General features: G+C 37.5%; 1 protein-coding gene across 1 annotated transcript in view; it reads left to right on the forward strand.

Moving 5' to 3' along the window:
• Positions 1-26,754, forward strand: part of EEA1 (early endosome antigen 1) — a 120,188-nt gene that overhangs the window by 6,791 nt on the left and 86,643 nt on the right. The window contains exon 2 of the mRNA XM_032346783.1: positions 24,231-24,323. Coding sequence (XP_032202674.1) covers positions 24,231-24,323 — 93 coding nt within the window. The remainder of the gene's footprint in view (positions 1-24,230; positions 24,324-26,754) is intronic.

Genomic DNA, 26,754 nt, shown 5'->3' on the forward strand with positions numbered 1-26,754 from the left:
TCAGATTTGAATAGTGGGAGCCCCTTTTGTGTGGCCCCTTTGTCTTTTTGACATGGTTCTATGTATTTTTTTTTTTTTTTTTTAAGCTTTCCTTCCTTTCTGGCCTACTAGGGCATTTTAAGCTCATTGATTACTCTTTCTTAGCCCTGAAACTGGCCATTTCTCTGAGGACCCCTATTTCTTTTAGTAGGGAATGGTATTAGAAACCCAGGTCTGGGGTGGCTTTCCTTCTCATTTATTTCAGCAGACAAATTTGACATTTTGAACTTTATTCTGTAGGCATTAGGAAATCAGTAAGATTTTATTAAGCAGTGAAATATATTTTGTATGCAGGAGAAGCAGAATTTTTCTCTACCTTCTTTGGGTGTCTGGCTGGGCCTAAGAATTAAACGGACATAAGGCAGATTAACAGGAGAAAAGGGTACAAATTTTATGAAATTTTTACATGTACATGGGCAGCTTCACAAGAGAATGAGGACCCCAATAAGTGTCAGAACAGGTATTTATACCTTTTAGACAAAGAAACAATGCATTTGTGAAGAATTAACAAGACAGAGGGGTTTGGGTTAGGGATAGTATATGGTGAAGAAGTAGCCAAGAAGATAGGGGTCAGTTTAATAAGGTTTGTTTATACAGATTTCTCAGCCCCAAGTTCTCTGTCTCTGGTGATGAGAATGTCTTTTCTCCTCCTGGTACAGTGAGGGTGCCTTTGACGTGAGAGTTTTATCTCCTGCTTTCAGGAAGAAAAGAGGGTCAGAGTGTTCTTGTGTACCTGCTGTTTAGTGCCTTTAATTAAAGATAATTAGTATGCCAAAGTGGCATATTTTGGGGTGACATCCTGTTTTTCTTCAGGCACAAAGTAGGAGTTAATAATGTTTACTGAATGAGTATTGAAAGGAATGTTTTAGGAAGGTTAATTTGTCAGTGCTGTGTGTGATATATTAAAGCTATAGGGGAGTCTTGGCAGAGATCAGATAGGAGAGATTTTAATATTTTAGTCACTAAGAAATTACGATTTGCATTAGAGTGATGACAATGTGAGCAGAAAAAAGGGTGATGAATAGAGAAGGCTTTTTTTTTTTTTTTTTTTTTAAAGATTTATTTATTTGGGAGAGAGAGTGCATGTGCACGAGCAGGGGGAAGGACAGAGGGAGAAGAAGAGAGATCTTCAAGCCGACTGCATTCTGAGTCCGGAGCCTGACTTCATTCTGAGCTCAGAGCCTGAAGTGGGGTTCAATCTCATGACCCTGAGGTCGTGACGTGAGCCCAGATCAAGAATTGGACACCTAACTGAGCTACCCAGATGCTCTGGGAAGACCTTTTGAACATATCTGTTCTTCAGATGTCTAGTGTGGGCCTACTGTGTTCTGTGGACACACTAATGAGTAAAAGAGACATGAACCACTGTAGAGGAACTGTTCAAAGAATCCCATAGCTTTTTTGTCACATGGATGGGTCTTAGGAAGGAAAAACACAGGGATCCCCAAGAGCATACAGCAAGAGGTCCCTGATCCAAACTGAGATGTTAGGGAAGGCTTCCCAGATTGGTTACGTGTTTAAGTTTGATGCAGTTACTACTAATTTATTAAACAAAATTTAATAAGTGGAGTTATTTTCTCTCTGTGTAGATTTATTTTTAGTGTATTAAGAATAGAGATTGAGATATCAGAGAACCAGGGCTAGAACTGAGTTTTCTCTTCTTATCCTGGTGGTCTTTTGCTTGTGCTAAAGAGACAGTTTAAGTCATGGTTAACAGGCTGAACTTGGGGGCCAGACTGCCTGGTGTGATATTTGTATCCCATTTACCAGCTGAGTAGCTTTGGGCAAGTTACTTGATTTCTCTCTGTCTCATTAAAATGATCATAGTAATAGTATCTGTCTCATAGGACTGTTGTAAGGGCTAACTGAATTAATATACGTAAAGGACTTTGACAGTATCTGGGACATAGCTCTCTGTAAATGTTAGCTGATGCTAGTGTTGGATTATTATTATTATTATTATTATATACTCCAAATTTCTTCAAGGAACACATTTCTTATTCCAACTCCCTTTAAAAATATTTATTTATTTATTTGACAGAGAGCTATGAGAGTAAAAGTAGGCAAAGCTTTAGGCAGAGGGAGAAGGAGAAGCAAGACTCCCTGCTGAGCAGGGAGCCCTATGTGGCTCTATCCCAGGACCCTGGGATCATGACCTGAGCCAAAGGCAGACACTTAACAACTGAGCCACCCAGGCGCCCCATCACTCCCTTTTTTTAAAATTGTGTGGATATGGGTGTGTAGACATTCATCATACTATTAGGCATTAATTTTGTGCTAATTACTTTGCTGGGTTTGGGAATTAAAAACTCTTGAGGAGTTTTAAAGTAATGTGGTAAGTGTTGATAGATACACAGAAGAAGAATTTGTGAGGACAAAAGAAAAAGAACAAATCCTGTAAAGAAGGGTTGGAGAAGAAGGAAGGGAGAAGACAAGGAATGGAGATTGTTGAAGGCCTTGCAGAGGCTAAAAATGAAAGGCAAAGAGGAGGAAGGGAGAGAAGCCATCTTTAGAGAAAGGGACCAAGCAAATGCAAGAGCATGAAACAGCCTAGCACAGCATTACGGGAGTTATGAGTTTATCTGCATGTGGATGGGGGTCGCTGTAAGAGGTAAGACTGGAAAGGGTTTTGGGCTTTATACTAAAGACAATAAGGAGCCATGGAAAGATTTTAAATGATCAAATTTGTAATAACGAAAACCCTCTAAAAGTATTTTTCCTAGGTAATCTTTATATAAAGTAAATTGGGTAAATCACTCATCTAAAATATGTTGGTAACTAATTAGTTCCCATAGGAGGTGTCTAAACTCTTTACCTTGGCACACAAGGCCATAATGCTCTGGTTCTTTTATCCAATTTCAGGCTCATATCCACGTGCCTCTGCACATGGTCTTGACCTTGCCATTCTCAGTAATTATGTTTCACATAACTTACCCTGTTATTTCATCCCTTCATACCTCTGTAGAAGTTTTTTTTTCTGCTCAGGCTGTTCTACCATTACTTGTAGACACTGATCATTTCAAGTGACACTGGGAGTTTTTTGCTTACTTTTTTTTCTTCTCCCCAAACATCCCATACTAATTAGAATAGGCTTTTGGTATTAGGCCATCATTTAAACCCTGGGCTCCTCCACTCCTGAGGGTAAGATCTTGTACAAAATTTCAGGCTGAGACCCAGTTGCTTTATCTGTAAATTGAGGATATTATATACCTCACAGTGTTGAAGGATTAAATGAAATTAAATGAAATAATGTTCACGAAGTACACACCACAGTATCCAGCATTCAAGAAACATGTATTGTATAGGAGGTATTCCACTTTAGATATCTAGAAAATTTTTGTAATTTGTTTACTTGACTATTTCCTACTAGACTTAAGCTCCTTTAGGGTAGGGATTTTGTTTTCTTTTTTAGTGTGTAGGATCTAACTTAATGTTTGATGCTTGGTGTTTTTTCAGTAATATATGTTGACAGCTTGTTAGCCGTGTAGAGAGGATGGCTCCATTAGGGGAGAGACTGGCTAGAAAGTAATGACTTTTTAGTTCTAAAATTGTTCATATTCGAATCATTTGGAATTCTTTAAAAAAAAAAAAAAAGATTCCCTTGGGACGCCTGGGTGGCTCAGTTGGTTAAGCAGCTGCCTTCAGCTCAGATCATGATCCCAGCGTTCTGGGATCGAGTCCCACATCGGGCTCCTTGCTCCACAAGGAGCCTGCTTCTCCCTCTGACTCTGCCTGCCACTCTGTCTGCCTGTGCTCACTCTCGCTCGCTCTCTCTCTGACAAATAAATAAATAAAATCTTAAAAAAAAAAAAAAAGATTCCCAAGTCCCTCCATTTTATTGGAATTTCTGGATCTCTATATACTTTTGTTTCCGCTCTTGGCTCATTTTCTCACCCTCTAGTTTTCAGTTCAGGAGATGATGAAAGCTTGAATTTAAACAGTGGCTTTAGGGACAGAGAAAGAATGATTTTCAAGAAAATTTAAGAAAATAAAATTGAGGGCGCCTGGGTGGCTCAGTGGGTTAAGCCGCTGCCTTCGGCTCAGGTCATGATCTCAGGGTCCTGGGATCGAGTCCCGCATCGGGCTCTCTGCTCAGCAGGGAGCCTGCTTCCTCCTCTCTCTCTCTCTGCCTGCCTCTCTGCCTACTTGTGATGTCTCTCTGTCAAATAAATAAATAAAATCTTTAAAAAAAAAAAAAAGAAAATAAAATTGATAGGGCTTATTGACTTGTGAGTAGTTTGGGTACCTGAGAGGATAGTGGAATGGACTAAGATGCTGAATAAAGGAAGAAGAAGAGCAGATTTGGGGAGGAAGGTGAATGTGAACTAGAGGTGTGGCCATCCCAATGGAGATGTTCACAAGGAGGGTGAAAATAATAGGCCCAGCACTCTGGAGACAAGTGGAAGCAAGTATTAGATATGTATAAATACATACCTTGAAGAGAAGTCAAATAAATACTGAGAAGTGTCCACTGAATGGAACAGTTGAGTTGTACTTAGTTCAATTTCAGGAAGGTCATAAAGATAAATTGGGAAGTAAGGGAGTAGAATCTGGAAGCACTTTCGGAGGAATATGGAGTAGAGGAAGCGGAAACTAAATATTAAATGCAGGAATGAAATTTGCCATCCTTGGACAATATTCTAACAAATGATTTTTATTTTCAAGGTTTATAAACTTCCTTAACTCAGTTTAAGTTGAAAGGGGGATTTATTGGAAGGTTTCAAAGTGATCCATGAAGAAGAATTGCTGTGCAGTTAATCCTCATGTTAATGGTGTACGGGATAGAGGCACTTTTTCTCTTTGTCTTACTCTCTCATGGACCACTGGCATCTTATCTGTCTCTCTCTGTGTCCAACCTCCTTGTTTCTGTTTACTCAGTGTGTTCAAGATCCCAGATGGACTTCTGACCGCTCAATTCTATGTACTTCTTTGTGTAGTTGGCTGGCCCAGTGTCTCAGTTTCCAAACCCAAGAGAAGACTTCAGAATGTCCTCTGCATCTTTTTTCATTGGGTCATGCATAGTTCTCTGGCTGGCCAGAGGTGTTCATTGATGGTTTAGTCAACTGAGGTTGGAAGTGGAGCATGGTCATATAATACTTAAGACTATTCCTTCTAGGAGTTGTGGTACTATGAAACAGATAATTTGTACATCATTTTTCTAGAAATGAGCTTTACCATGGTTCTGAAGTAGTGATAATAGTTATCTGATTAAGTTCATTTGGCTCTAGGAATAAAAGATCCATCAGGTTAGCTCAAAAATAGCATAATAGTCGTTCATAAGGATGCACTTGGCAATAAGAAAGATGGAATTTCATGAAAATTCAAAATCAAACATTTAATATGGGGCTGAGCCTCTCAGATGTTTTTACAAGGCTTTGAAGGCTCCGAGGTAGGGCTATTAGGGACTTTCATGTTAAAGTACTCAGTGACTCTTAATGTTTAATGTATCTGTGTCCTCTGTATCTATATACTTTTGTTTCCACTCTTGGCTCATTTTCTCACCCTCTAGTATAGTTTCTTTTCTTCATGACTTCTGCATACTCAGAGTCTATAGTCTTTTCAAACTTTGGTTTGGTTATAGCTTTGATTTGCTGACATCTTTCATGTACTCTGACTTTACCTCATGACTACGATGTTTATCTGTTTAGTGCCAGTTTGTGTGGCTAATTAATAATTTCTCTTTATAGTTTGCCATTCAAAGTCCTAAGCATGGAACTCAGCAGTATTTGTTCTTGGCTTTGGGCTCTTTCTTTCTTTCCTTTTTGTTTTCTTTTTCTTTTATTTATTTATTTATTTGACACTGGGCCATGTTATGGGCTGCTAGCTAGCTTGTGAAGAATACCTGGTGTTTGGTCCAGGTGATCACATCTTTGGTCAATTGGCAACAGACACGGGGTCATATAACCTGGCTACCTTGGACTATGTTCTCAACGTGGTCTATGGTAGGATAGTTTGCTTTAGGATGGAAGCACGGCTGTCACCTGCATTATGATTGATTGACATATTGAATACAAGAACATGAATAATTTAGTTGCATTGGCATCTTTTAAGTGTTGCATAGACTATTGCAGTAGTTGAAATTTAAAACCACCCTTTTCCCGCTCATTTCAGTCTCTAATATCAGAGACTGTGGCTAAGTGTTACATAACTGTGCTAATATAAAAGTTTTTAGAGTCTCAGTGATACTTTATTTGGACTTTAATATTTGGAAAATGTTTTAAAAATTTCTGTCTTTATGTGCTATGCCAAAATACATTGTTGTGTGGGGTGAATTAAGTGGGAAGTCATACTGAGTTAGATATCTGATAAGGAGGTATGAATTTATTTTGTTCTGTGAGACTTTTATTTTTTGACATAACCTCCTATCTCTTTGCAGCTTTTACATATTTTATGCAATAATATAGTTTTAAAAAATATTTGAGGGGCACCTGGGTGGCTCAGTGGGTTAAAACCTCTGCCTTCGGCTCAGGTCATGATCTCAGGGTCCTGGGATCGAGTCCCGCATCGGGCTCTCTGCTCAGCAGGGAGCATGCTTCCCTTCCTCTCTCTCTGCCTGCCTCTCTGCCTACTTGTGATCTCTGTCAAATAAATAAATAAAATCTTTAAAAAAATTTTGAAAATAACATGTTTCTGGTTATGAAAATAAACCATGTATGTCATAGAAATTTGAGTAGATCAGAAAAGGGAAATCAAGAAGAAGCACAGGGCTGTAGTATAGTGGATGGTTTAACATTAAGAGCACAAGCTTTGAAGTCAGATTGAGGCCCAGCTTTGTGCATTACATTTGTAATCTTAGCTAACAACTTATTTAGCTTCTTTAACTGTATTTTTCCCCGTTGGTTACATGGGAGCAATCCCTTTGACTTTATTCAAAGGATTGTTATAAGCATTAAATGACATAATGTAGACAAAGTGCTTGGCTTCAAGCCCATCGTAGAGGTTGTATGTTAGCTATTATTTTTAATAGAAAGATAGAATATTTCATTTAGCCAGACTACCAATTGGCATTTCTTTAACTAGAATAAAACTCAAGTTTCTTATGTTTATGATTTTGAAAATGCAAATGACCTAGAAGAAATTGGTATTGAGTTTTAAAATAAGATTCATGCCTCAGGATTATTTTATTTTATTTTATTAAGTTTTTGAGTATAAAGTCACCAAAGTAAGTAGAGAAATCACTGAATTTGGAAGCAAGAGACTTGAATTCATGTCTTAGGCAAATCATTGAGTATTTCTTGGCTTCACTTTCCTTCTCTGTCCACTGAGCACACCACCCACGTGATTTCTGAAGTGCCGTTAGGGTAAAACTATTATTTGGAAACCATCATTTGCCACACTAAAGGAGCATTTTAAATATGTTATATAATACGTGCAGATTACTTTTTCCCTGTTTTCTAGCGTCTTTGCTGAGAAAAAACTGTCTATAGGAAACAAGGATTCAGTGATAGAATTTGATAACTCATGTAAGAGGACTGTCACAGGACCTGCCATACATGTAGTAGGTTCCAGAAGATAGTATATCTTTTCCTTCCTTACCAAGATATCCACTGTCTCCCCCCACTTCGCCATGTATAGCCCTTTATGAGTATCTCAAATGCAAGTAAGGTGCATTTGTTGCAGTGGGTACTTTGATGTGGCACTTAGGTCTTCCTTCAGACAGAGACACATTACCCTAGCTGCCTAGCGTCATGGTTGCTGATGGCTCATAGCTGTGTCCTTCTGTGGGAGTTACCCTAATAGAAAGAAGCTTCCTCACCCAAGATTATGTCCCTTTCCTGGAATCAGCCTCATTGCTGGCTGATGTAGGGAATACAAAAATCATCCTCCTGCCTTGATTTGGGATTTTTGTGAAGGGCCATCAGCTTCAGGACTCTTGGGAGGATTAACTGAGGCTGCTGTTGCAACTGCTTCTCATCAGTACTGTTTATCTTCACCCTCTGCCCAGTCATGCTTCCCTTGTGTCCGCAGAGGTGTTCTTCAGAGCACTCCCCAGTAAGCCTGCTTGCAGATTTCAGAGTGTCAGAGTCTGTTTCCTTGGGAACTCAAATTATAAGTCATCTGCTGTTGAGATAGTCTTTCTTAGGGATTTTTGTATCATAAAAGATGATTATATATATATTAATTTTATGAACTTTATGTTCTACTTCTTTGAAACTGATATTCTACATATTACTTACAATAGGAATCCATAGCCAGTAGATGAAAATTTGTTAGATTCTAAAGTACTGTGTACTTACCCTGCTTTTGTCCTTTCCGCTTTAGCTCTCTCAAATAAATAAAATCTTAAAAAAATAATACTCTAAATTTCCATCAAATATGTAGCTCAATTTTAACTACATGTTAGATATTTAATTATATGTTAGATTTTTTGTAAGGATTTATTTATCTATTTATTTGTCAGAGAGAGGGGGAGAGAGAGAGAGAGCGCGCCAGAGTCCACATACAAGCAGTGGGAGCTGCAGGCAGAAGTTCTGAGAAGCAGGCTCCCTGCTGAGGAAGGAGCCCAATGTGGGGCTTGATCCCAGGACTCTGAAATCATGACCTGAGCCAAAGACAGATGTTTAACTGATTGAGCTACCCAGGCATCCTTATGTTAGATATTTTAAAAATATGTTAAATATTTTAAAAACCCTTAAACGTTGACTTAATTGTGTGCAGTCTGCAAACTCAGTTTAGTTACTAATAATGTAATTTTAATAATCTCAGTTTCTTACTGACTTGGCTGCCCCTTTCTTCCTTCCTTTCTTCCTTTCTTGATTTGGCTTCTTTTGAGAGGTAAAATTACTTTTATGTAACCATTAGCAAAGTACATATTGAGAATGGAAATATAGTTGACTGTTTATAGGGACATACTTTTAAGTTAGCCAGTTTAGGACCCAGATAAATCATAGAACGAGAATTTTAGAGCTGGAAGGATCCTTACTCATGATTCACCATCTGTCCCTATAATTTATCACTGAAGAGATTGAGATTAGAGAAATTAAGTGTCTTGATGGGTATTGACAGGTGACCAAGAAATATTTTGGTTAGTAGAGAGAATATTGAATTAGGACCTGGGAAGACTAAGTTTTAATTGCACCTTTACCACTAGATAGCAGAGTGATATCAGGTAAGCCAGTTGTACTTTCTAGGGGCTTAGTTTCATCATCTATGAAGTGATAAAATTGGAACATAATTTCTGAGATGCTCTCCAACTTTTAAAGTTTGATTCAAGTCTTAATATGATGAGTGACTATTATTTATAATGTATCTATCAAATGTTAGGCACTGGTTTAAACATTTTAAATGTATTATTTCATTTAATTCTTACAACCTGTAGGTTGTAGGGCTGTAGGGCTGACATTATTAGTTCTACTTTACAAATGTGAATTTGGGCTTAGAGAAGTTAAATAAATCTACAGAACTTCTAAGTGGGTAAACTGGAAGTTGAATACAGGTCTGCGTGATTCCAACTTCTATATTTTGAATCACTCTTCCTAGTTTTAGGTGGACTTCTGTTTTTGGAACACTTGACAGACCCTGCTGAAAACAAGAGCCAGTCCTTCAGTAAGAATATGCTTCTGACCCCCTTCTCTGGCATAGTGTAGTATTGTGTATCAGTAGGTCAGCAGGAGAGTCTTAGGATGCAGAAGTATATTGTGTGTTAGCACTTGAGAAATTTTGGAAAGGGTTGGAATTAGATGCAACAGGGGGCGTAGCCTTAGAAGCCACTTGGAAAGGCAAATTGAACAAGAAGTGGACTCTATTTAGCCTCAGTAGTTTAACAACATGGGTGGCTGTATTTGCTTGCTCATTAAAGTTATAGAATGGCTCTAGTTAGGTGGAATTGCTCACATTTCAAGAAATAGGAATTGTTCTCAGCTGATACAAATGAGTTAGAGTTAAATGTGTGATATATTGGTAAAGAAGCTTACTGTTGGTTTTTTTTTTTTTTTGGTTTCAAATTATTTATTTATTTATTTTAAGTAACCCTACCCAACATGGGGCTTGAACTCAGGATCCGGACATCAAGAGTCTGCCTATCATGTGCTACCTGTTGGGCCAGCCAAGTGCCCCAAGAAGCTTACTGTTATTGTATATGATTGTATGATGGATAGAGAATCATCTGTGGAGTTATTTGGTACCATAAATTTTCAGGTCATATTATTGCAAAAATCCGAGTAACCTTCTACTTTAATATGGATCAGGATATATTCAGTTTTAAGAAGGCAGAGAAATAAGGAACTCTAAGGACAAAAAAAGTAATTAGTGAAAAGGAATTATGAGACAAGTTTAAATGGTAGAATTATAATGGAGATTAGTGAAGAGTGTTAGTGACCATTTTCAAGGTTGAAGACTTAGAAGCAAGCAGAAAGGACTTGAAACAAATTTTATATGAGGTTTGAGGCTGACAACCAGGAGTTAGAATTGGGAATACAGAAGGTATAAAATGAAAAGTAGAAGGTCCCTGCCTCAGTAATCCTTGCTAGTAGTTTCTTTCTGTTTTTTCACAATTTTCTGATACATATATCCATTAATATTATTCAAATATGATATTCTTCATGAGTTTGATTTTTTTTGCACTTAATATACTTTGGACATCTTTTAGTACCACCACTTCCAGAACTACCTTTACTTTTTGAGAGAGAGTGTGAGCGGGTGGGGCAGGGGGTAGAGGCTCAGAAGGGGAGGGAGAGAGAGTATGGAGCCCCAGATGGGGCTTGATCTCATGACCCTGAGATCATGCCAAAATCAAAAGTAGGACACTTAACTGACTGAGCCACCCAGGTGCCCCAAATAAAACAATATTATTTGTTTATTTTTAATAGCTATATTATAGTCTATGGATTATCAAAATTTAAGTAGTCCCCTGTTGAAGGACATTTTAGTTTTGTTTTCAGTTTTGCTGTTATAAACAATACCACAGTGAACATGCTTATACATATATAGGGGGTAGTTTTGTCCACTGAGTAATTTCCTAAGCATTAAGTCAGAGAGTATGTACCTTTTTTTTTTTTTTTTTAAAGATTTTACTTATTTATTTGACAGAGAGAGATCACAGTAGACAGAGAGGCAGGCAGAGAGAGAGAGAGGGAAGCAAGCTCCCTGCTGAGCAGGGAGCCCGATGCGGGACTCGATCCCAGGACCCTGAGATCATGACCTGAGCCGAAGGCAGCGGCTTAACCCACTGAGCCACCCAGGTGCCCCGAGTATGTACCTTTTTTACGTTTAGTTATACTGCCACTAACCAGGTATGAAAGGGGTGGTTTTCCAACATTCTTTCCACCAATAACTATTGTCAAAGAATAAAAACATCTTGATTTTACTCAAATACCCTGAAAACTAGATTGACAGTTGTTGTTTAATTTTACGGTTTCTTGTTTAACTTGAACAGTTAAAAAAGAAAAGATGGAAAACAAAATGAAGTATGGAGTAGTTATATTAATCCTTTTTTAAAAATGTACTAAAACTGTTGTATGTCCCATTAAATTCAGGTGGACACTTTTATTGTGACCTTATTAGGAAATGTGAATACCTCATTCTATTTAGGGGTATTAGCCTCAATAAGGTTCCTTTTCTATTTTGTGGAGAAGAGACCACATTATACCTACTGTATCTAGTTGTATCTATTGCAAAGTAAACCATCCTCAAACTTTGGCTTAACTTAAAACAACCACCATTTTGTTTGCTCTAGATTTTGTGGGTCAGCAATTTGGGTTAGGTCTGGCTGAGTGGTTCTTCTGGTGGACTCTCTTGAAGTTATTCTTATAGCTGGGGTTATTTGTCAGTTTGATTCAGTGGATAGTCTAAAGTACTTACTCAGATGGCTGAATATATTCGTTGGGCCATATAAGTCTAAGGCTAGCCTGGGCTTATATTGTAGCAGAGGAGTTTCCATCAATAAGAGAGCAAATCCCATTGTGCAAAAACTTTTCAAGTGTGTGTTTGTATCTCGTTTGCTACTCTACCTTAGCCAAGGCAAGTCTCATGGCCAGTCCAGAGTCCATGTGGGAGAGGATTACACAAGAGAATTAGAAGAGCATTAAAATATAGGTGTGATTCATTGAGGGTCATTATCGAAACAATTTCACACAGACATAACTTTCTTCTTCCTTATATTATGATTAAGTGTTAAAAGAATATAAGTAAGAGACCTGATAGAATTTAAAGGTCAGAATATTTCTTATTTGAAGAGGGAGATTCAGGAGAGGTTTTATGTCACTGAAGTTGAGAATACTGATTTTTTCTAAATCTTTCATTCCTTCTGCATACATTAGCTGACATTTTTCTGTAAAGAACTTTAAACATCAAGCGGGCTGTTTGGTTGCCATGAATTTCAGTGCATACTGGAAGGACAGAGTAAATGCTTAATTCTTTTTTTTTTTCTTTTAAAGATTTTATTTATTTATTTGATAGAGAGAGAGAGAGAGAGAGCGAGCATAAGCAAGGGTAGTGGCAGGCAGAAGGAGGGAGAAGCAGGATCTCTGCAGAGCAGGGGAAGCCTGATACGGGCCTCGATCCTAGGACTCGGGGATCATGACCTGAGTCATGAAGGCAGTGGCTTAACCAACTGAGCCATCCAGGAGCCCCAGTTATTTCTTATTTTTTTTTTTAATTTAATTTTATTTTTTCAGTGTTTCCGGATTCATTGTTTATACACCATACCCAGTGCTCTATGCAATATGTGCCCTCCTTAATACCTACCACCAGGCTCATAAAACCCCCCAGCTCCCTCCCCTCCAAAACTCTGTTTGTTTCTCAGAGTCCACAGTCTCTCATGGTTTGTCTCCCCCTCTGATTTCTCCCACTTCTGCTCTCCTTCTCCCAACGTCCACTGTGTTATTCCTTATGCTCCACAAGTAAGTGAAAACATATAATTGACTCTCTCTGCTTGACTTATTTCACTCAACATAATCTCTTCCAGTCCTGTCCATGTTGATACAAAAGTTGGGTATTCATCCTTTCTGATGGAGGTATAATACTCCATTGTATATATGGACCACATCTTCCTTATCTATTCGTCCACTGAAGGGCATCTTGGCTGTTCCTTCTGGCGACTATGGCCATTGCTACTATGAACATTGGGGTAAAGATGGCCCTTCTTCTCACTACATCTGTATCTTTGGGGTAAATGCCTGTAGGTGCAATTGCAGGGTCATAGGGTAGCTCTATTTTTAATTTTTTGAGGAATCTCCACACTGTTTTCCAGAGTGACTGCACCAACTTGCATTCCCACCAACACTGTAAGAGGGTTCCTCTTTCTCTATATCCTCTTCAATACTTGTTGTTCACTGTCTTGTTAATTTTGGCCATTCTAACTGGTGTAAGCTGGTGTCTCATTGTGGTTTTGACTTGAATCTCTCTGATGGCTAGTGATGATGAACATTTTTTCATGTGTCTGTTAGCCATTTGTATGTCTTCTTTGGAGAAGTGTCTGTTCATGTCTTCTGCCCATTTTTTGACATGATTATCTGTTTTATGTGTGTTGAGTTTGAGGAGTTCTTTATAGATCTTGGATATCAGCCCTTTGTCTGTATTGTCATTTGTGAATATCTTTTCCCATTCTGTGGGTTGCCTCTTTGTTTTATTGACTGTTTCCTTTGCTGTGAACAAGCTTTTGATCTTGATGAAGTCCCAAAAGTTCATTTTCACTTTTATCTCCTTTGCCTTTGGAGACCTGTCTTCAAAGAAGTTGCTGTGGCCAATGTCAAAGAGGTTACTACCTATGTTCTCTAGGGTTTTGATAGATTCCTGCCTCACATTGAGGTCTTTTATCCATTTCGAGTTTATCTTTGTGTATGGTGTAAGAAAATGGTCGAGTTTCATTCTTCTATACATAGCTGTCCAATTTTCCCAGCATCATTTATTGAAGAGACTGTCTTTTTCTACTGTATATTTTTTCCTAGTTTGTCAAAGATTATTTGACCATAGAGTTGTGGGTCCATATCTGGGCTCTCTACTCTTTTCCACTGGTCTATGTGTCTGTTTTTGTGCCAGTACCATGCTGTCTTGGTGATCACAGCTTTGTAGTAAAGTTTGAAATCAGGCAATGTGATGTCCCCAGTTTTGTTTTTCTTTTTCAACATTTTTTTTGCAATTCGGGGTCTCTTCTGGCTCCATATAAATTTTACGATTGTTCTAGCACTTTGAAAATTGCCAGTGGAATTTTGATCAGGATGGCATTGAAAGTATAGATTGCTCTAGGCAGTACAGACGTTTTAACAATGTTTATTCTTCCGATCCATGAGCATGGAATGCTTTTCCATCTTCTTGTTCTTCTGTTTCTTTCATGAGTGTTCTGTAGTTCCTTGAGTGCATATCCTTTACTTTTTTGGTTAGGTTTATTCCCAGGTATCTTATGGTTCGTGGTGCTATAGTAAATGGAATCGATTCTCTAATTTCTGTATTTTCATTGTTAGTGTATAAGGAAGCAACTGATTTCTGTACATTGATTTTGTATCCTGCCACATTACTGAATTGCTGTATGAGTTCTAGTAGTTTGGGGGTGGAGTCTTTCTTTCTTTAATTACTAATTTTCAGAATAAGAGTTGGTACATACACTAGCAGTGATGAATGAGCCTTGCTTGTCTTTTGACTTTTTCTGTCCTTGAAGTAAGAGAGCTTGTGGATTTTAAATGAACTCACAGATTTATATATATTTGGTAGATTTCAATCAATTGAAGTCATTGGGACGTTTTTGATGTGCACATTGCCCCAGCTTTAACTAATGGAAGTGCTTTCAAAGTGACTTGTCATTTTGACAGGACCCGATTAGTGTTGGCTAGTTTCTTTTGACACAATAGTATGTCCCAGGTTCATCTTGTAATATTTCTCCTCCCGGCTGAAATCAGTCATTTCTCTTTAAAGCCCTGGTTCCTTTCAGTAGGGAATGCTATTTAGATACAATTGTTTGGGCACTAAGGGTGCTCATTGCTTCTGGGTTGTCATTGATAAGTTTTTAAGTGATAAGAACTAGGAATATTTATATCCCTATATATATGGCAAAACAAAACATGAGTTCAAATTTAAGAGTATAAAATAGTTTTTACTACGAGTTTATATTTATATCTCTTTAGTCTTATACTGAATATCTTGGTTCCTAACATTTACATAGATTTTTTTTCAAAAAAATATTTAAATAGCTTTAACAAAACAGTACCAATATTACCATTTATAAGATTACTGAATGAATTTTGGTGTTTTTTTAAAAGGAGTTATTTTTGTCCTTAAACTATGTATCTCACTAAGTCTGTGTAGTTCTTTAACAAACAAAAAAAAATATTTCAGAGAGAGAGAAAGCACAAGCAAGGAGAGGGGCAGAGGGAGAGGGAGAAACAGACTCCCCACTGAGTAGGGAGCCTCATGCAGGACTCTATCCAGGATCCTGGGATCATGACTAGAGCCAAAGGCAGATGTTTAACCAACTGAACCACCCAGGCACCCCCATGTAGTTCTTAAATCACTTGAAATAGCTATTTTCCAGGTGGTTGGTTTAACAGCAACTTGAGATTCAGCTATGCGATCTGAAGAGAAACCAGAGTATAAAATTTTCCATTTTACTTTACTTTATTTTATTTTAAAATATTTTATTTCTTTATTTGACAGAGAGCACAAGTAGTGGGAGAAGCAGGCTCTTCACTGAACAGGGAACCCAGGGCGGGGCTCCATCCTAGGACTCTGGGATCATGGCCTTCGCCAAAGGCAGTTGCTTAACTGACTGAGCCACCTAGGCACCCCTAAAATTTTCCATTTTAAAATGTACAATTCAGTGGCATTAAGTACATTCATATTTTTCTGCATCCATCAGAACTATCTGTCTCTAGGTTTTATCATCCCACACTGAAACTGTACCATTCAACAGTAACTTCTTATTTCCTGTACCTCCTACCCTCTGGTAACTATTCTTCTACTTTCTATCTGTATGAATTTGGTTTTTCTAGGTACCTCATATAAATGAAGCTGTACATACTAGTCCATTTGTGTCTTTGGCTTATTTCACTTAGCATAAAACCCGTCTTCCTAGGTTTATCCATATCGTATGTAGCATGTATTAAAATTTCCTTCCTTTTAAATGTTGGTAATATTCCATTGTATGTGTATACCACATTTTGTTTATCCATTTACCCATCAATGAACATTGGGGTGTTCCCATCTTTTAGCTATTGTGAATAATGCTGGTATGAACTTTGGTGTGCAAATTTCTATTCTGGTTCACATCGATTTTAACTGAGGTTTTATTTTATTTTATTTTTATTTTTTTTTTTTGACAGAGAGAGAGAGAGAGATCACAAGTAGATAGAGAGGGAGGCAGAGCGGGAGGGGGAAGCAGGCTCCCTGCAGAGCAGAGGGCCCGATGCGGGGCTTGATCCCAGGACACTGAGATCATGACCTGAGCTGAAGGCAGAGGCTTAACCCACTGAGCCACTCAGGTGCCCCTAATTGAGCTTTTAATAAAAGTATTATTATTAACTATGCTGGAGAACATAGGAGGAAAAGAAAACTTTTCCTCTGGGATGGTAAAGGGTTGAGATAAATGAAGGGTTTAATTTTGGATATGATTCATTTGAGGTGTTTAGGGAAAGCAATTGGAAATGTGAGTATAGAAGTATAGAGTGCTAAATTAGGTCTCTCTTTTATAGTCTAGGTGAGAGATGATGGCATCTTGAACTAAAGTAATGGCAAAGGAGTTGGAGAAAGGATAGATTCAGAATTTATGTAGATGATTGGATATGAAGGTTAAGGAAGAGGGAAGTTAAGGGTAACAATGGTTTGGATTTAGGCAAGGTGGCTGTGTGCTGTTTCTGTTATTTGTGGTAGAGAATGCAAATGGGTGAAAGATTTATGAAAAAAGGTAATTTGGTTTTGAATATGCTGGCTTTGGTGTGCTTTCAGGGCATTCAGGTAGAGATATTTATGGAACAGGAAAATAAGAATTTGAAGTTCAGCAGAGATCTGGATTAGATTTACAGTTTTTGTTTTTTTTTTTTTTTTTGAGAGAGAGAGAGAGCATGAATAGGGAATAGGGGTGGGAGGAGGTCCGGGGGAGAGGGACAGAGAAAATCTTAAACCGACTCCTTGTCCAATATGGAGCCCAATGTGGAGCTCTATCTCATGACCGTGAAATCATGACCTGCACTGAAATCAAGAGTCAGATGCTCAACTGACTGAGCCACCCAGGCGCCCCTAGAGTTTTATTTTTTGTTAACATTGGGGTTAATTAAAATTAAGGAAGTAGATGATATCATCTAGAGAGTATGTGGTAAACTAAGAGGTTGAGCCTGAAAACTCCCTTGGGAAGCCTTGAAATGCTTTTCATGAAATTTAAACACCCCCCCGCACCCCCCCCCCAAGGAATAGTATTTGTCTTTTGCAAATGTACCTTTTCACTTCATCTGTATGTGGTAAGTTCTTAGCTCTCAATAGTATGGGAGTGATACTGAGGGGCCTAAGATATAATTGGGTTATCCAATTGTAGCACAAGGATCAGGTTATGTATTTAAAGCACTCTTGTCAGGGTGATCTGCATGTTTGCAGCTGGCTTGTCAAACTTTGAATTTGTGAAAATCTTCCTAATTGGTTTTTGTGGTAGACCAAGGGTGAAATAGAGTAACACAATCAATGCTGAAAGTTACATTTTATAAGAAATATTTCTAGATGTCTGATAAATCCCCAAGATTTTGAGGTTGTCTGTTACTTAATTTCTAATACTAGTATTCTTTCCAGTTTCAGAACTAATTTTGCTAAGTGTAAAAGTGTGCATAGTATCATATAGCAATGTTTTCTTCAAATTTTTTGCAAAAGCATTTATTTTTAGTCAACTCAGGTTCTTCTGCAAATTAATCTATTATTAACTCAGATTTTGCTGGTTTGCCTTCTTTTTTACCTGGTTTTAGCTAGAGTGGTATGGGTTGTGCATTTGCTTATTCATTTATTACATCTCTTCTACCTGCAGAGGCTGTTCTACTTAAAATTTTAGTCAGTTTTAGTGCTTTGCAGGTAGGTAGGATTTAGAGGTGGGTTCATTATCTTTAGTAGCAATTAGGTTGGGAACCTGATTTATTTTACCAATGAAATTTTTGCTCTCTTCCTATTTGATCTTAGAGTAAAATCAAATGTAGAGTTGGTGGGATAGGGAGAGTATATTGGGAGTTTGGAAACTTTGACCTGGCATATCACTAGTATTAGGGAAACTTTTGTTGTTCATCTAAAAAATAGTTTTATTAGGGCACCTGGGTGGCTCATTTGTTAAGTGCCTGCCTTTGGCTTAGGTCATGATCCCAGGGCCTTGGAATGAGTCCCCACATCAGCCTCTCTGCTCAGTGGAAAGCCTGTTTCTCTCTCTTCCTCTGCTGCTCCTCCTGCTTGTGTGCTCTCCCTCTCTTTGTCAAATAAATAAATAAAATCTTAAAAAAATAATAAAAAAATAAAAAACAGTTGTTTCTTATGTGCTACTAGATGCTGGTTTTGGCTCTATTTTTCTTTGTTATTAGATAAAGATTTTTAGTGACAGTGGAAGATACAGCTGCTGTTTGCTTTGTATTATAGCAGTGCAATAAGGATTTTCACATAGATTATTTAAATTGTATTAAATAAACAACTGGTCTGAAGTCAGATATGTATTTAAAAGATTTTATTTATTTGAGAGAGAGAGAATGAGAGAGCGAGTGCATAGAGGAGAGAGGTCAGATGGAGAAGCAGACTCCCTGCCGAGCAGGGAGCCCGTTGTGGGGCTCGATCCTGTCACTCCAGGATCATGACCTGAGCGGAAGGCAGTTGCTTAATGAACTGAGCCACCCAGGTGCCCCAGATAAGTATTTCAAAGAAACTTCATATTGTTAAAACTTCTAGGAAAGTGATATTGTCTTCCATGGTATTGTGTACAGTAAACAATGATAACTTTTTTCTTTCTCCAGTGAAGTTCTCTGTTCTTTCATCAAAGGCCTATATTTAATTCTTCAGTAGCAGTTTTTGCAGAGATTAATGCTGCTTTATATTGATCTTATAATTATTGGTAGTAGGAATCAATTTTTATACTACCAATAATGTAGAGTAACCTATATATTGCAGGCATCAATTCTTACTTGGTTGAAATTTATAAACTTTCCCCCTGTATGTTCAAATGCTGATCACTTTGGGCAAAGCAACTGAACATTAATGAAGGGTGTTAGACTGTAATTATCTGGATCTTTTTGCCACCCCAAATATTTTTTTTAAATTTAATTTTTTTAAAAATTGAGAAATTAAATAGTATGAAAAAAAACTAATGAAATTTTTTTTGGGGAGGCGGGTTGGTGCTTAACAAAACCCATCAATACAAATCTCATCCTTTTATTTAATTACTTAATCAATTTTAAAAAAGATTTATTTATTTTAGAGAGAGAATAAGGGGAGGGGCAGAGGGAGACGGAGAGAGACAATCTCAGGCAGACTCTGCACTGAGCAGGGAGCCCATCATGGGGCTTGACCTCACAACCCTGAGATCATAACCTGAACTGAGATCAAGAGTCATATACTTAACCAACTGGGACACCCAGGCGCCCCATCATTATCCTTTTAATTACATAAGGAAAAAATAGTAACAACAACAAAAATAGCCCTAACATAAAACTCATCGGTCTTATATGAACTTTCAGTTTCTTTGTGTTTATATTTTTATATAATCAAAGTTGTAATATATCTAAACTTTGTACTTTGCCTCTTACAAATTTAACATTGTATCACATGCATTATCATTTTTCTAGTAAACCTCATACTTGTCAGATTTGTTGAGTGGGTATGTCATAATTTAGTTAACCATTTCTTTGTTTTGAATATACAGATTACATATAATTTTTCACTTTCATAAATAACACTTTGCTTAGAATACCTATTTATCTCTGCCTATAAAAGTTTTGATCAGGGGCACCTGGGTGGTTCAGTGGGTTAAAGCCTCTGCCTTTGGCTCAGGTCATGATCCCAAGGTCCTGGGATCAAGCCCCCTGTTGTGCTCTCTGCTCAGTGGGGAGCCTGTGTCCCTTCCTCTCTCTCTGCCTGTCTCCTGCCTACTTGTGATCTCTGTCTGTCAAATAAATAATAAATAAAATCTTTAAAAAAAAAAGTTTTGATCAGACATCAAGCGCAGATATAGGGCTTGATGGAATTTATACCCTTTAAAATTTTTCTGTTCATGGCAAGGGCCGTAGCTGTGTTCCACTTTCTGAGTTCCCATAGTGGGTCAAGCTTCTTGATGCCTAGCAGATGTGGGGCATTTTGGTCCCTTTTATCCTGTAAGAATTTGGTTGCCTCTACCCATTTTAGGTCCCAGAACTCTATACTCTATACTCCGTGTATTTGTTTTATTTTTTTGGTCTCCTGAGATACTTACCTTGTTTTTGAACATGGTTCTACCTCTGTAATACTTAAAAATTCTTTATCTGTTATTGATCTTTGGAACTGAGGCAGCTTGGTGTCTGTGTTAACTGCAAGTGCTGTCTGGACCCGAGTTGTGGCCATTCTCTGTTTACCATGGTGTATTTAAGTGTTTTATATCCCCTACCCATTCTGTATTATTAGTCTAACGTATTTAATATTTGTGTGTGTGTGTGTGTGTGTGTGTGTGTATGTATATAACTTTCTGTCCAACACATTTATTTACTTTTCTTTAAATACAGTGTTCTTATTGAGGTGCTGGGGTGGCTCAGTCAGTTGAATGTCCAACACTTGATTTCAACTCAGGTCATGATCTCAGGGTTGTGAGATTGAGCCCCTTTGGTGGGTTCCTTGCTCAGCAGGGAGTCTGCGGGAGATTCTCTCTCCCTTGTCCCTGTCCCTCCCCCTCCCTTCTCTCTTTCTCTAAAATAAATAAATCTTTTAAAAAAAATCAGTGTTCTTTTTTCTGTATTCTCTGCTTTTGTGTATTTTTAAATTTTGTCTAGTTGGAATGATTGTCACTTAAATAAATTTAACTTTTCCTTCAAGGAATTAATTTTTTTTTTTATTAAATTGATTTATTTATTTTCAGAAAAACAGTATTCATTATTTTTTCACCACACCCAGTTCTCCATGCAATCCGTGCCCTCTCTAATACCCACCACCTGGTACCCCAACCTCCCACCCCCCATTAATTTTTTTTTCCAGATATCAGAACTAGCATTGATCTATTTTTTTCTCAGAACTCTACTTGCATTCACAGCTCTTCCATTTAGCATTTAATTTTTTTCAAGTTTTTTCCTACCTCTTTTTGTTTACATGCCCTAGGGCATGGTCCTTGTTTCTCTTATGCTGTCCCCATTCCTTTTGACATCCAGAGCCTTCCAGAATGCTGGATGCTTCATGGGAGATGAATAGATGTGTTACATACTTTTTGGTTACTGTAAAATATACCTAAATTTAGGTAATACTTTTCTATAAAAGCATAATTTGGAAGATATTTCTCTCCCTGTTACTTTAAATTTTTAGCATAAATTCTTCCTTTTTTAAAAAAAGATTTTATTTATTTGACACAGAGAGAGAGAGAGAGAGTGTGTGTGTGTGTGTGTGTAAGAGAGTACAAGCAGGAGGAGTGGCAGAGGGAGAGGAAGAAGCAGGCTCAGCCTAACACCACCGAGGGGCAGGCTCCATCCCAGGACCCTGGCTGGGATCATGATCTGAGCTGAAGATAGATGCTTAACTGACTGAGCCACTCAGGCATCCCTACTAGAAATTATTCTGTTGTTTTTCACAAAGTAAAACTTATAGAAGTAGAAAAATTAGAATACTTCATATTGTTTCTTCAGGATCATCATTACTGTAATTGGACTTCTCATTAAAATAATAGGATTTTGGCAACCTAAGAGCTGAACAAGAAGTTCTTAGACAGTTTGGCGATAATTAGGGGGAATGTGTTTAAAATACGGGTATGAAAAAGTGTCAATAGTTTCTCTCGTTTTTCCTTTTACTTCCCATGCCTCTTGGGCTTACTTAGGTCTGTTTATTAGGACTACTTTAGGCAAATTTAAGAAAAAATATTTTTAGTGGCAGTAATAGGATTGTATAGATATATCTTTGAATTGCTTACTTCACAGGGAAGGTAAATCTCAGATGAAAAGTCACCTGTACTTTGGAAAAGTAAATGATAGAGAAATGGGGAAAATATAAACTCTTGGGAGACACAGCTTTAGTTTCCGGTCCATTTGAGGATGGGGTCACTAGTTTTACAAACCATTATGGTGTGAAGCTATTGAAATGTTGATGGGTCAAAAATGAATTTCTAGTTTTTTTTTTTTTTTTAAAGATTTTATTTATTTACATGACAGACAGAGATCACAAGTAGGCAGAGAGGCAGTCAGAGAGAGAGGGGGAAGCAGGCCCCCCGCCGAGCAGAGAACCTGATGCGGCGCTCGATCCTAGGACCCCGGGATCATGACCCGAGCCGAAGGCAGAGGCTTCAACGCGCTGAGCCATCCAGGCGCCCCTGAATTTCTAGTTTTATATAATTCTTTATATTCAGTATGTAATTAAGGGTCTTTTCACCACTGAGCTACCTTTTTGCCAGATGCATAAGTATCATCAAATCTAGATAGCTGGCTTTTATTTATTTATAAATTCGTGTCTCAAGCATACCATTTTAGGAAAGAATCTTACTTTGTTTTTAACCAACTGAGCCACCCAGGCGTCCCAGAATCTTACTTTGTTTTTTAGAGGAGGATAGCTGATAGAAGAGTTAAAAATAAGAATTTTATGAATTTTAAATGAACACAAGTAAGTCATACTCTGGGTAAGTTTACAAAGTTTTAGAAGGTTACATTTTGGGAAAATATGACAGGAATGTGGATCATCCAATTTGGAGAGGTCTGCTTTTTTTTTCTTATTTTTAATGACAAGAAAAATTTCAGTTTAAAGGTAATTTAACTATGGATCTAGAATTCTTAAAAAAAAAAAAAAAGAGCCAAACCAAAACCTGAAGACCTAAAATCCAATATATCCATAACTGTGTCTTGCTACAGAAATCATTTGTATTTTGGGATATATATCCCTTGAATCTCTTACATAGTTTTGACAGAGGGAAAGAGAGCACAAGTAGGGGGAGCGGCAGAGGAAGAGGGAGAAACAGACTTCTTACTGAGCGGGAGCCTGCCAAAGGGCTGGATCCTGAGACGCTGAGATCATGACCTGAGCTGAGGTTCCCCTCAGTGCAGCTTTCGTAATCATTTTTATTGATGAATTTCAAAGTGGTAGCATTTCCTTCTTATTTGGCATTTATGTTGAGTATTTAATAGTGATGAATAGGGTGTTTGCGTGTTGAGACAAGTACAGTGAATTGCACTCAGTCTTGGGTGCTTGAGGTGGTGCATCTCAGCAGAAAAGCAGTATGGTTTAGTGATTATGAGCCAGACTACTCAAATTAAAAACCTTTCTCCCATTGATTAGTCATGTGATTTTGGGCAAATTACTTAAGTTTTCATACCTCAGTTCTCTTTTGTGTGAAGTGAGAATAATGATGTTATGTACCATAAATGTTTTTTGCTAAGGATTATTAAGTTAGTTGTTGTGTTCTAAGAATCTTTCTTGCCCAGTGTTTTACTAGATTTTCAGTTCCTTTAAGGTAACACCTAGGTATTAATGAATGATAATGTTAGAGGATAAGTGTTGCAAGAGAAAAAGAAAAAGACCTTTGATCCTCCAAACTATATATATTTTTGGTGATGAAATATCAAGTATTGGAGATAGATTGCTAATGATTGGCATGAATAGGCTGTGTTGATCTTTTTACCTACCCTCAAATTATTGTAGTTTAGTTGGTATGGTAGAGAGAGCAATGCAAGGGGAATTAGAAGGTCAGCATTTTAGTTCTTTCTGATTTTTTTTTTAACAGTACAATCTTGAGAAATCTTTTAGCCACTTCGAATCTGTTTTCTCATCTATAGAGGTAGCATCTGTCCTGCCTCTTTTGGAGGTGTCATTATGATTAAATAAGCTTTTTTTGTGAAAGTGAGTTGCAGACTATAGGCACTATGTATAAAAATAAGCTTTTTATTAATTTTAAAAGGCTAAAAATGAGAGAATGCAGGCAGAGATCTTGATACAGTACTAGGCACAGTCTTCGGTAAAGGATAGCTGCTCGTGCTGTTTGTTATTTTTATTGAGAGGACATCTACATTTATGTATAAGGCTAGCCCTGATTACTGTTTAGGTTGTTAAATAGTTTATGAGTATATTATTAATATCTAATTTTTCTTCTCTCTTTGTTTCAGACTCCTGGGAGAGTTGGCTCTCAAGGTTCTGATTTAGATTCATCAGCAGCTCCTATAAACACAGTGGATGTCAATAATGAAAGCTCTTCAGAGGTATGGAAATAATAATTTCACAATAAAATTTAGTACTATTTAAGGGAAAATGGGCAGGTGTTTGGAGTAATGATCAGTAATTTAAACTTTTGCAGGAAAGGCTCTCATTCTTATAAACTGGAATGTGACTTTTGAATCACACTTATAGAAAAATCCTGGTGTTTAGTTTTAAGACTGAGAAAGTGTGTATTAAGACAGAATTAATATTGTTAATTTGTCTTCAGTGCTAATGTTATCTCAACATAATGGAAGATCTTAAATCTATTTATAAAAATTACCAATTAATTAGTGTTTGCTCTGTCATGAACTATTGAACTAATGAAAAATTAGGTTATCCATAAAGTCTGTACATTATTTGCTATCTTCGTTTACAACTTTGTAAGAACTTTTATCTTTCATAGTTTATTAAAAATTAATGGGGAAAGTAAATAAAATTTATGAAGGAACTCAAATTTTTGAAGAAATCAGCCTTAGTAGTTGCTTTATTATTACTATTTTTAATGAACAATATTTGCTCATTATAGAAAAAGGGGAAAGGAAAGAGAAGAGCATAAAAACCATCAATAATATTGTTTCTAAGACATCGACGTACTCACATTCTGCTCTGACAGTTTCTGTCAGTTGCCCCTTTCTGGGCTCAAGTGTATTGCCTACCCAGTCCCCTTTTCTGTGATCCCCACTTCTGCACCTCTTGGTTGGTGAGTCTGTCTTCTGTCTTGTGTATTTCTGGATTTATCTCTCTATCTATTCATTTCCCTGTTTTGTCTCTTTCTGGTCATCTGATTTCATGTATATGGATATTAACCGTGATGAGATGTAACAAGACCATGAGAGTGAGGAGAAAAGTATCAGTTGAATTTTTTTTTTTTAAGATTTTATTTATTTATTTGACAGAGAGAGATCACTAGTAGACAGAGAGGCAGGCAGAGAGAGAGAGAGAGAGAGAGGGAAGCAGGCTCCCTGCTGAGCAGAGAGCCCGATGCGGGCCTGATCCCAGGACCCTGAGATCATGACCTGAGCCGAAGGCAGTGGCTTAACCCACTGAGCCACCCAGGCGCCCTATCAGTTGAATTTTAAGAGCAAGTTTAATTGTTGGCCTCGGTCAGACCACAATAAATAAGTAAATAAATAAATAAATAAATAAATAGAAATCTCCAGTGGGTAGTGAGCAGTGCCTGCTATAGTTTCTTATTAGTGTCATTTTCCTACTCTCTGATATAGTTTTACTCTCTTCTTTATCCTCATATCTCTCCTAAGTCTTACCCAATCCCACCTTCCCTCAGGCACCTTTTATATCATTGAGAAAATAGGAGCTATTAGGTGAATGTCCTCATTTTGTTATCAAAGCTATTTGCACCTTTATTCTCTTTAATACATGGAAGACAGTTTTCTTTTCTTATCAGATTTCAATCCTTTCTCTTGTATTCTGGATTCCATTCTGTCCTACATTCTTATCTTATTCTTTCTTCCTCCTGCCACTTTAGTTTTTACCTATGTCATGAGTTATTCCTATTGGCAGACAAATACTGCTCTAGATGTTCATATGCCCAGTGCTGGGGTATATACTTGTTAAGGTCTTGGATGATATGTCTGTGTGTCTGTCAGTCTCTCTCTAAGGTTTGTTTCCCTTTTATCTTAAGGTTGGCATCCCACTTTGAACAAATTATAGGTTTGAGCTTTGTTCCCTTAGTGGCTGTCTATATGGAATTTGAAATACAGTCTCCAGGACTTTATTTTTTTTTAATTAATTAATTTTTTAGGGCTTGAACTCATTACCCTCAGATCAAGACCTGAGCCGAGATCAAGTCAGACACTTAACTGACTGAGCCACCTTTCCACCTGGGTCTCCAGGACTTTAAAGAAATAGAAATAAAGTAATACCTTGCTTTATTTATATCATATTTATGTTATATTTTATCTTATGTAATAATGTATATATAATATTGTCTTCGTATGGGTTGTTCTAACAAAAGTACTATAGACTGAGTGACTTAAACAACCAACGTTTATTTCTCAGAGCTCTGAAGCCTGGGACGTTCAAGATCAAGGTGTGTCTGCTGAAGGCCTGGTTCTGGTTTTATAGAAGGCCATCTTCAAATGGCTGAAGGGGCAAGAGAACTGTCTGAGGCTTCTTTTATAAAGGCACTAGCCCTATTCATGAAGGCTCCACCCTCATGACCTAATCACCTCCCAAGGCTCACCTCCTAATACTATCACACTGGGGGTTAGGATTTCAACATAAGAATTTTGAAGTTACATGTTCAGTTTATATCAAACAAATAATATGTAATGTAAAAATGATTTTTTATATTCTTTTTTTTTAAAGATTTATTTGTTGGGGCACCTGGGTGGCTCTGTCAGTTAAGCATCTGACTCTTGGTCTCAAGTCGTGATCTCAGGTTCCTGGGGTTGAGCTTCATGTCAGGCCTTG

This window comes from Mustela erminea, chromosome 6, assembly GCF_009829155.1.
Source record: "Mustela erminea isolate mMusErm1 chromosome 6, mMusErm1.Pri, whole genome shotgun sequence".
Taxonomy (NCBI): Eukaryota; Metazoa; Chordata; class Mammalia; order Carnivora; family Mustelidae; genus Mustela; species Mustela erminea.